This window comes from Octodon degus, unplaced genomic scaffold (assembly GCF_000260255.1).
Source record: "Octodon degus isolate 3935 unplaced genomic scaffold, OctDeg1.0 scaffold00093, whole genome shotgun sequence".
NCBI classification, from domain to species: Eukaryota; Metazoa; Chordata; class Mammalia; order Rodentia; family Octodontidae; genus Octodon; species Octodon degus.
The window spans coordinates 8591789-8603320 of NW_004524669.1; the positions used below are offsets into that span (position 1 = coordinate 8591789).

General features: G+C 51.9%; 1 protein-coding gene across 2 annotated transcripts in view; it reads left to right on the plus strand.

Annotated features, from left to right (window-relative positions):
• Positions 1–6943: 6943 nt before the first annotated feature.
• Ap2a2 (adaptor related protein complex 2 alpha 2 subunit) overlaps positions 6944–11532 on the plus strand; it is a 48346-nt gene continuing 43757 nt past the window's right edge. For both annotated transcript variants that reach the window (XM_004637961.2, XM_004637962.2), the window contains exon 1: positions 6944–7164. In XM_004637961.2, the coding sequence (XP_004638018.1) occupies positions 7098–7164 (67 nt within the window). In that variant the 5' untranslated portion in view covers positions 6944–7097. The remainder of the gene's footprint in view (positions 7165–11532) is intronic.

The following is an 11532-nucleotide window of genomic DNA, read 5'->3' on the forward strand; positions in this document are numbered from 1 at the left end:
GAGCGAGTGTGCAGTTTACTCCCTTTGGGATGATCTTCGCTTGACCTCCTTGGGCTTGACGGGGGCCTTGATAGCCTCGGCGTGTGCACTCAGGGCCTTGGCATTGTTCACTTGCATCTTCTTGAAGCCCTTCTTGTGCTTGGCAAAATGCATGTTCCTAAGAACTTGGGATCTACCCCCTTCAGAGATTCGGATCTTTGTGACCGAGGTTTCTTGATGCCATTTCCATGCCATTTTCAGGACTGGTTGTGTGTGGTGTGGCTCTTGGACTTGGCCATAACTGCTCTGTAAACCATGGCTGCCAAGTCCCTTGAACTGGGAGAAGAAAACCTTTTTGATCTTTTTATTTATTTTTTAATTTTTTTAATGAGCAGACTATATTTATTGAGAGAAAGAAAGCTCCTGTCCAAGAGAGGGACCGGAGGGGGGCCTGAGCAGGTAGTTCCCCAGGAAGCTGTCTATTCCAGGGACCTTTATAGTGTAAAGCCATGTGGGGTTAAGGTAGAGAGAATGGGAACTCGCTTAGATGGGCAGGAAGTGGGACAAACTTCCAAATGACATAAAGGATAAATGATCTCCCGACCTGACTTGTATGAGTTCGTGTTCTCTAAAACCAAAAAGTGAATTTTAGGAACGGAGGTTATGAGCAGAATATATTTATTGAGAGAAAGAAAGCGCCTGTCCAAGAGAGGGACAGGAGAGGGGTCCGAACGGGTAGTTCCCCCTTTTTGGTCTTTTTTGAGACAGGGTCTCACTGTGCAGCCCTGGCTGGTCTCAAACTTGAAACAGTCCCCTTGCTGCAGCCTTCCCAGGGCTGGGATTACAGGTGTGCACCACCACATTTGGCCAGGGTTTACTTCTGTATTACAAAACTGGCCAAACCTCCCTCATCTGCTGCAAGACAGGAGTCAAGGCCAACTGCAGTCAAGGCCTCATGCTTACCACCACCAACGGAAACAAGTGCTAAGTGATGCCTTCCTAACTTCTCAGTACCCTGAAGAGGAACTTCTCTTTCCTCCTCCTAGTGCAATCTTTTAGAATTCTCTGTGATGTCTGGCTCAGGGAACCTTTCGCCACTTCACTTCCACTTGAATAGAGTGTTTTTTTGTTTGTGCCCTTATCATGTTTTCTTCCACTCCTTACTACAATTTCTTTCAGATTTATCAGCAGTTGAACTAACAGTGGGAATGGATAGTCACTGCCAACAAGTGACAAATAGCTGCCTAATTCTGGGAGTTGTGTGATTGGGGTAATTGTGGCAAGTCATATGGTGTCTGAGCCCATACCTGTGCACAAGTCCACAATGTCTCCCACTGCGGAGCACACAGAAAGTCCCACAGGTACAGAGGGAGGTCTCCCCCATATCTTCCAACAGCAGTGGCTGAAAATTGAAAGGTGCTTTAAAAAAATATTTATTTATTTATTTTTGTATTTCTAGGAAAGGGTCTACAGGATATTCAGGGTCTCACTACTAGATCAGACTTGTAATTATCCACCTATTTATGGCCTCTCAAGAGCTGGGATACAGGCGCGTGCCACCCTGCCCAGTCTCAATTGCTGTCTCAGCGTGCCCTGGGGACGGAGACGGCACGGCAGGCCCAGGGATCGAATCCCCAGCCCTGTGCCTGCTTGCAGGTGCTTTAATCTGCTGGGCTATTTGGCCAGACCTTAACAGCTGAACATTGGACAGCTTTGTCTCAGTGAAATATGTATGGATCTGATGGGAGGGTCACCCCAGGCCACAGAGTTTCTCTGACAAGGTAAAACAGTACAATCATAGGATATGCTGTCTCTAGTGGCTGGGATGGGCAATATCTGAACATGTTATCATAAGGCACCCTATTATATGGTGTGTTGAATAACATTCTGTCCCTAAATGCATAGTAGGATGGCTGAACATCTGTGCCTTAACGTCACATATGCTACTATTCTGTGTGTGGTGGGATATGCAAAAAATACCATGGAACAGTTCCCAGAGATGTGGCCCTGTCTGGACATTTATCCAGTATGGCTGGCCACATCTACGTGTTGATGGACAGGATGCGCATGTAGGGATGTCCTTTTACTCCTGACTATACCCTCTCTCCTAGAATAATCCCTAAATTGGGATGCAATCCACCATGCATGGCACTGTATAAAAACGTACTTCCTGGTGGTTTTACCCTCTAGCAGTGACCCTCTGGGAGTAGCTGCCATTAAGGTACGCTTATACATAGATAAGGTACGCTTGTACATAGCGGCCTTAGCCCAACAGCTAGCCCATGCATTAAGTGCCACTCAGAGCTATGATCTTATTAATGGATGAAACATACTATATGGAAAAAGAAGCAATTTTACAGAATGGCATGGATTTGGATCTCCTTATCAGCTGCCTGAGGGGACACATGCAACATGCTTCATTCAATATGTTGTACTTTTACCCCAGTTAATCATGATAGTGTACCTGTAGCTCTGCAGGAAATAGACAGAGATCCAGGCAGTACAACTGCTGTCCCGGGACACCCTGTACAGGTCATGGGATTCATGGAAGTCCACTACTCTATCTTGGGTTTTTCCTTTTCTAGTGCCTGTCTTCCTCTTTCTTTCTTTCTTTTTTTTTTTTTTGCAGAACCGGGGATTGAACTCAGACACTTGCGCTTGCCAGGGAAGTGCTTATTCTACTGAGCCATCTTCCTGGTCCCTGTCCCCCTCTTTCTATTCACCTTTTTATTATTGTGGTGCCTGTTGTCAGCCTGTTTCAAAGACTTCTCATCAACAGTATCTTCGCCATTGTCACAGGCAGTAGCCAAAGATCAAATCAACAGGGGTCGTCTTCTTCTGTCCACTCAAAATACCAACACTGCTCCCCCAAAGCAAGAAGTAATTAAGAGGGGGCCTGCCCCTTAGCTCAGTCTTTCAGTGGCTGCTTCAACAAAGCAGTCAGGCTCAGGCTCAGGTTGCTGTGGTTCGATCCCCACAACTCAAGCCAGCCAAACCTGCCCTGAAGGCATAGGGAGAAAAAAAAAGTAAATAAGAAAGGGGTGCTTCTGATTCCCCCTATCTAACCACAGAGTCTGGAATGAAAGAATCTGACCACCACCATCTTGGTCAGGGACCCCTGGAGACAACTCCTCCCAGTGCAGCTACACCTGGGACTCCTGACATGGTCAGCCCTGCTCCTCTTCGGGTGGCCATTGTCACTTGGCTCTCTCAAGCCTTGCTCTTGGCAGGGAGCCACAGCCCCTCATGGACCTCTGTTCCCCGTAACACTACAGAACCTATCATGTGCAGAGGGGTCTATAGCCGGCCTGGTCTTGGTGCCAGTGTGGGTCCTCTCAGGTCTGTTCTAAGAATACCTGTCCTGTGGAGCTTGGACCTCTCTTTTCCTTTTTCCTGACAGGTGCTGCTGTCCTGGTCAGGCAAGACCAGCAGTGTGCCTGGTGCTTTCTGTGTATGTATTGTGGCCCTGGCTGGTGATGTTTCTTAGTTTACATTTTTCCTTTCAAGATAGGATTCCTTGATTTAAAAGAAAAAAAAAAAAAAAAAAAAGAAAAAGAAAAAAGAAAAAAGAAAAAAGAAAAAAGAAAAAAGAAACAAGCTGCATTACATAGCTGTATCAACTCCCTAAGATGATTGTAAAATGCATGTGCTGCAAACATGTCCTAATAAAATAAAAGTTAAAAAACAAAAGGTTGAACTTCCTGCTTTTGGGGATGTGTGGTGCTGGGAGAATGCTTGTTTCATAGCCTCCATGCAGCAAGGCTGGGCTGTGTGACTTTTGGGAGGGTTTTTTTTAATTTTGTTTTTTGGTCTTTTTGAAATGGCTCAACAGGGCCAGGGAGATGGCTCAGTAGAATAAGCACTTGCCTGGCAGCACAAGGTCCTGAGTTCAATCCCCAGTACCGCAAAAACAACAAGGGGGCTGGTGAGATGGCTCAGTGGTCTAAAGCACCTACTTAGAACAAGCTAAGCTAAGCAAAAACACAGGGACCACGGTTCAATCCCCAGCACCACATGCCAGCCAGCCCCGCCCCCTGGTGGGCTGAGCTGGCCACACACACACACAATAAATAAATGTAATAAATAAAAATAAATAAATATTTTAAAAAAAAACCACAGTGACTAAAGAGAGAATTTATCATTCTTGAAGAATGGCCACCAGTGCACACAGCCAGGCCAGCAGGAGGCTTCTCGTCCCTTGACACATGGCACCCAGCCCTGGATTCTGGGCACATGATCCACCTGTCCTGACGTGCAGACTAGGGGACAGGGGAATAAGGTGGAGAACAATCTCCTTATTCACATGTAGTCTGGAGGTTTCCAGTTACATCCTGTTGACCAAAATCCCATCACATAGGAGCCAAATATGGTGGCACATGTCTGTAATCCCCATGTGGTTCGATCCCCATGTGGTGCTGGGGATCGAACCGCGGTCCCTGTGCTTTGCCAAGCTTGTTTCAAGTAGGTGCTTTAGACCACTGAGCCATCTCTCCAGCCCAGTCACTGTGTTTTGAGGTTCACTTGTTTGGCAGTGTGGCCTCCATTCTTACACATTTGAGACAGAAAAAATTTTCAACCGGATCCACGGCTGTTCATGTGGGCCTGGGCTGGTGAGATCCGCTGCAGAGGGATCTTTCCACACTCTACTCCAGCCTGGTTGGGCAGGGGCACTGAAGGGCTAGAATTCCATACCATGAGGGGTGCAAAGTTTGGCTTTGGGTTGGTCCAGGATCAGGTAAACCCGGTCACATGCCAGAACTGCCTAGGGTGTTTAACTTCCCTTCCCAACAGCCAGGTATAGCAACAAATGCCTATAATCCCAGCACTTAGAAGCTGAGGCAGGAGGATCTATCCTGTGGCCAGCCTGGGCTACTTAGTAAGCCCAAGACTGCCTGAACTATATAGTGAGATCATGTCTATCTCAAAAAAGCAAAAATAACCAAAACTGCAAAGAACCAAGTCAACATTAGCTGGGCATGGCGGTATTTGGTTGTAGTCCCAGCTACTTGGGAGCTGAGCCAGGAGGATTGAAAGTTTAAAGCCAGTCCAGGAAATTTAGCACGACCCTCTCTCAAAATAAAATTAAAAGGCCTGAGGATATGGCTCAGTGGTAGAGTCTTACATAGTAGGCACCAGGCCCCATGTTCAATGCCCAGTAGGAAAAGGAAAAGCCAGAGATCAGCCTGTACCCAGGCATACCTGACTACACAAGACCCTATGGGCGAGCTGGGTGTCAGCAGCACAGCTGCAGATAGGAGTGCCAGGGTCTTTGCTTAGCCCCTCCTGTCCCTGTGCTCTGCCCTGTTCCCACCAGGAAGCCACGGGAAGCTGCTGCTGCTGCTGCCTGTGTGTGGATCCCAGCCATGTTCTCAGGCCTGGCTGTTGGCCTTCCTCTGTGAGATCCAATCTGGGGTCCAGAAACCTCTGACCTGAGAGAAGCTCTTCCTCCGTTTTACTGTTATGTTCTGGGAGGACTTGCAGGACAGGGTTGTGATGCCATTATCTTGGTCTCTCCTCTGCTCAGGGATGTCTGCCTCCCCTTTGTAGGGTGCCTCTGGGGCTCAGGTAAGGGTGCGTGCTCTAGTTACTGTCACTACACCAGGACTCTTCTTGACTGAGCAGAAGCAGCGTTCCAGTTCTCCTAGAAGACATCTGGGGCTGGGGGGTGGGGATGCATTCACCACGTGGCCATTTCACAACTGTCTGAATCCAGCTGCTTCTGCTCTGGGCTTAGTTTTGCACAATAAGATATGGATGGGCAGTTAACCCTTCTGCCCCTCAGATGAGCCATTACAAGTTTGGGCATGTCACTGCCCTACAGGCTGCCTGGCTTCATCTGAAGTGTCTACCTGCCCACCTCAGGGGTCCTGTACTTGCTGGCACCCCAAGTGTGGCAAGGGAAGATACGTTCCCAGAGATTGGCCTTCCCTGACAAGTCACTGTTGGGGACCACAGGGTAGCTTGAGTCCCTCAGGGCACCAGTCACACCTGGACCAGACCCCTAACCCCTAATCCTTCATGTAAGGATTACAGCCTGAAGCATTGAAGAGATTTCAGAAAGCCTATGTGTAAACCAACAGGCAGTTCAGGGGTCATAGGAGCCAGATGGGGCCAGGTGTGTACTCAGACCCCAGGCTAGGGTGGAAATTGAGATCATCGGAAGGACCTGTTAGGCTGGATAGCACAGTTGACAAGAGCGTGAAGGACCCGGCAGAAGGGGGCTCCTGTGGGATCCCTGGCCACACCTGAGTGCACAGCAGGGCAACTGCAGGGGTCTTAGAGACAACACTGAGGTGGGGTCTTCAGAGCGGGAGGAGGGGGGACCTGCTGCTCCAGCCCTTTCTTAGAGAAGCCCCTGCAGCCCCCGCCCCAAGTTCAGCAAACCTCCGGCCCAGCAAGCCAGCTTCGCGTGGCAGACTCTTTGTATTCAGAATCAGCCCTGCATATCTTCAGGTGGGTGTGGGGCGGAGCATTCTGATGACAGAGGACAAGCTGGAAAGAAACATCTCTAGGGACTTCCTCTACCGTTCCTGCGGGTAGTCAGTCAGTCTTCTGGTGTGGCCACAGCGGGCTCCACTCCTGGCCTCCGGAAGGTGTCGAATCTGCAGCCTTGCAAGGATTGAGGCGGCTACCAGTTGGGTCCCGGTCCCTTAGGGGACCAGGGGCCTCAGTGGGGTGTCTGGCCCCGGAGAGGGCCTGCCTCTTCCTCTACCTGGCCTGACCTCTCACTGGGACTGCTGCGCTGTGCCACGGCGGGGACAAAGGTCTCCCTGGCGGGTCTGGGCCAGTTCCAGGCACAGGGCCCAGAGAAGCCCTGAGAAAGCGCTTCCTCTTCAGTCGCCTGGCTCCGCGACGAGGCCCTGTGTAGGCGCTCCGCCGTCCAGAGCCCCTAGCGGTCCCGGCCGGCCGCAAGGCCCCCGGCTCCTCTGTGGAGTCCGCCAGGGCGGTCCTGCACGGCACCGGCCGGGCTCCAGAGAGCAGCCACCGGCGCGGCCCTGGGCGCGGCGGGCAGGGCTCGCGCTCGCGGCTGTCGTCGGCGTCGGTGCTCCCGCGTGAGGCCGCCCACCCGCGCCCGGTGTAGTTCCCGCCCGCCGCCGAGGCCACCCCGGGGTGTGAAGATGCCGGCCGTGTCCAAGGGGGACGGGATGCGGGGCCTGGCGGTCTTCATCTCGGACATCCGCAACTGTGAGTTCGGCGGCCGGGGCGGGGGCGCGGGCCGGGGGCTCGGGTGGAGCGCGCGAGGTCTGGGGTCCAGGCCTGGGTGCGAGCGGGAGCCCCGGGTTGCAGATGCACGGCTGGGCTGTGGGTCCGAGGGCGGGGCGTAGGGCAGAGTTCAGGGTATGAATCTGGCCATGGGGCAGGGGTCTCCGGCAGGGTCGGGGGGGGGCTGGGGTGCGGACTTGGCTGTGAGTTGGAGGCGCAGGCTACGGTGCAGAGCGGGTCCTGAGGTGTTAGATGTGCGGAGGGCGCGGGGATCTGCGGGTACATATTTGGTGGTGGGGTCAAAGATCTGAGGGGGGCGCTCATCCTGGGGTGCAGTGTGGAAATGTGGGAGCGGGGTTGGGGATGGGAACAGAGCCCCGGTACAGGACGGGGGCCTGGCGGTGTGGACCTGGATGGCGGTGGGGAGGGTAAAGTGTGAAGCCTGGGCTGGGGAGTGGAGCTTGTTGGGTGGGGGTTCAGGCGGAAGTGAGGGGTCTGGGAGTGTTGGGATCTAGGAGCGAGGACAAGCTTGCAGGGTTGGTGTCTGTGGCACATAGTCCGGGGTCTTCTTGCCTAGACGCCCCTCCCTGGCATGATGTCATCTCAGTCTTCTAGTAATGGAGCATTTAACCCAGCCCTTTCCAACACAGCATGGATGTTTGTGCTTTGAGCGTGGAACCTGGAGACCCCGTGTTCAGGCAAACGGCGCTGGTGGCCCGGTTCTGGCAGCTCGTTGCCGCTGATTAGATCTGACCCACTGATACTAAAGTGACTCATTCCCCTAGGGAGCCCCGACAGCCCTGTGGAGTGTGGAGACTTGTTCCTGCTTCCCTGCAGGCAAGGGCCCTCCCAGTCAGTGTCCCCAGGTGGGACCACACCATGCTGGTGGAAAGGGTCAGAAAGCATGGCCTTCGAAGGCTTCTGAGGGAGTGCCTGGTTTTGGTGTGCAGAGGTGTCCCTTTCCCTGGGTTAAGATAGTTACTTTTTTGTCTTGTGTGTTTATTTTTGGCTTGCTATCCAGCAGATAATTGATTGACTCTGGTGCTTATGGCTTTAGCGTTAATGTTTACTTTGAGGAATGTGGCAACCTTACCTCCTGATGAGGGCTGTTGGGCCGGCCTCCCCTGTATTCCCTTGGCTCTTCAAACTTGGCAGGGGATCTGAGGGTAGACCTCTGCCCCTTCGCTTGCTCTTCAGAAGAACAGGCGTCCTCTGTTCAGGTTTACATCCTTTGCTATGGGATGCAGTTTCCAGGACAACATGTGTTCCCTTTGTGTATTTTGTGAAACTAAGTGTGTATAACTGTGAAGTGAAGCTTTGGATGGAGGTTTACTGGCTTCAGTTCCTGCCATGTCTGTCCATTTTTTTTTTTTTTTTTTTTAAAGAAAGTGGCAGTGGGCAGGACAGTGAGGGTGACTACTGTTTTCTCATACAGCTGGCCACCAATACTAGACTTGTTCTGTGCCAGTCCTGCCTGAACTGGAGCTGCCTCCATGGGATGGGGCGGTGCCTGCTGGCTGATAGCGGCTCAGGCTGTCCCACAGCAGCCAGCAGACACCAGCAGATTGTGGGACTCTCCTGTGACCCAGAGGATGTTTATACACTTGGTGCCTCCATTGTGGGAGTGGTGAAATGTTCCACCCTGCTGGGTGGAGTTGAGAATCCTGGGGACACTCTGAAGGCCCCTGGTCCCCAGGAGCCAGTCTCCAGTTCATTGGGCCCTTGTCACCTTGCTGCTGTGCCCCTCTCCTACCTGGCTTGGCACTTCTCTGGGTCAGGGGCGTTTGCTTGTAGTACTGTGTTTTCCAGCAGGCTTTGTGTCCCCTGTGTTGCAGGGACCCTGGTTATCTTGGTGGCCACATCATCCCTTCATGACTGTCCCTGTGCCTAGCACCAAGCGCATGCCCAGAAAGTGGGCTGACATGAGTGAACCAAGGAGATCTCACTGAGGGCAGAGGCAGTGGGGTCTAGGGCAGGTCCTCCTTTGCCTGCCTCGACTGCACCGAGCTAGCTGTTCTCCCGCAGTCAGGGTGTGCCCCTGGCTGTCTCCTGCCTCGGCAGAGCCTCAGCACCGGGCATATGTGTGGAGCTCACTGAGGACTGGTTCAACTCCAGGTGTAGCTCCTTTGACTGCTTCCTTCAGGTCCCCTTTTAGTTCCTGCTGACCACTGGGGGCAAAGGTAAGGGGCGAGCGCTCACCGGCGCTGGTCGCACCTGCTTTGCTTGGCAGAGGCAGCAGTACATGTGGAGAGCTGCCCATGTCACACTGTGCCATTCAGGTCTGTGTCCTTCCTGGCTTGGGCAGTGGGCTGATGTTTCTCAGAAATAACCTGATCCTTCCTGAGTGACCTTCATTCACCCAGGAGCCAGGCTAACTCTAGTTTCAAGTGTGGAAGCTATTTTTCTTTCCTTCTTTTTAAGTTGTCATTAAAAAAAAAAAAATTCTAGTCCTTTTACTTATTTAGTTTTTGGGGATTAAGTTTTTTTTTTTTTTTGCCTCAGTTTTTTTACTTTTATTTAATGGGTACCAGGGATCAAACTTGGGATTGTGCTTGCCAGGTAGGCACTCATGCTGCTGAGCTATCTCCATGGCCTGTGGCCTCAGTTTTAAAATCATTTTTTCTTTTGAAATGATTATGAATTCACAGGAAGTTGTGAAGAAATAGTGATGTCCCTGGCATTCTTCATCCACTGTGAGCATCTTGCATAACAGAACATTGTCTTTCTTTGGCTGACTTTGAACTCAGAGCAACTCTCCTGCTTCAGTCTCCTGAGTGGTTCTGGGACTACAGGTGTGCACTGTTACGCCCTGCTAGAGCAGTACATTCCTCCCACTCTCTCCCCCTCCCTTTTTTCCTCCCTCCCTCCTCCCTCCCTTGCTTCCTTTTCTTTTCTCTCTTCCCCCACCCCCCCAGGGTCTCACTATGTAGTTCTGGCAGGCCTCAAGCTCAAGGTAGTGCTCCTGCCTCAAGTGCTGGGATATAGGTGTGTGTCACCAGGCCCAACTCAGGATATTTTCAACACACTGTCGTTGATGTAACCCACCATCAAGACTGTTTAGACTTCCTTAGTTTTATGTGTGCGCGTTTTTGTGTGTGTGGTTCTGTGCAGTCTTAGCAGTGTAGGTTGCACTCCAACCCGGGTTGCAGCACACACCCCACATCATCACAGAGCTCCCTTGTGCCAGCCCTGGTAGCCACAGCTACCACTGCCCCTGCCCTGGCAACCGCTCACCTGTTCTCCAGCTCTTAATTTTTTGATCTCAAGGATGTCGTATAAGGGACTGTGTAAAATGTGACCTACTGAGAGTGGCTTTCCCACTCAGTTCTGTCCCTTTGAGATCCATCTGGGCTGTTGAGTTGGTTGGTTGGTCCTCAGGGAAGGAATTCAAGGGCAGAAAAGAGCCACTCTGGGAAAATAACCATTATTTGCTGTTCAGTTATTTTGGAACTTCTGCTGTGTTTTCACCAGTGATATCTGCAAGGAGCGTGATACATGGCTTCATTAGCACATGTCGCTCTTTGGGTGCTGGGTGGGGCAGGCAGGCCCTCAGCACTGAGCGTGTCAGGCCTGCAGCTGTAGGTGCCCAGCACGAGGCTCAGGCTGGGGTGATCCCTGATGCACTTTGGCTGGCTTTGGCAGGATGGCGACGCAGAGGGGCGCGTGGGCAGTAGAAGCCTTGCCTTGAGTTTGACCTCTCTTGTGTAGGCTGTGTGGGGTTTGTCCTCTCCTGTGTCCTCATCAGCTCACCTGTCACCAGGACAGACAGGGCTGCGTCTCGAAGCTGACCTGCATCTTCTTACCTGAAGGACCGAGGTCATGTCAGAAGTTGAGCGTCTGACTGCAGAGCAGCCAGGGCTTCCAAGGGAGGGAAGAAGGGGTATCTACTACCTAGGAGACCAGCCGAGTTGCTGTAGGCAGTAAGCTGCACACTTTGCCGCTGGTCCCTGGTACCCGGCTGGAGTTTGGCCACGTGCAGCAGTGGTGCAGAGATGCCGCCTCCGTCCAGTGTGTGAGTGGGGACTCTGCATCCTGGGGAAAGCAGTGCGGCTGTGCCGCAGGCGCAAGGACCCCGTGGTGGCCACTGCTGCTGAGTTGCATTCCTCTCTGACTGCTGGAATTGGACATCCCTTGATTTGCACTGTAGCATGACTAAAGTTTAAACTATTTGTCTGCTCATAAAGTTCCAGTTGTTGATAGTCATCCACTGGACAGGGAGTAATGGAACATGGAAATGCCAATTCTGTGTAAGCTGTGATGTAAGAATTCAGCACCAAGAGCTGGCACTTGGTTTTCCTGCACAGCACTAAAAGACAAAATCAGATTTTGGCAATCTGTTGTTTTTCTTTT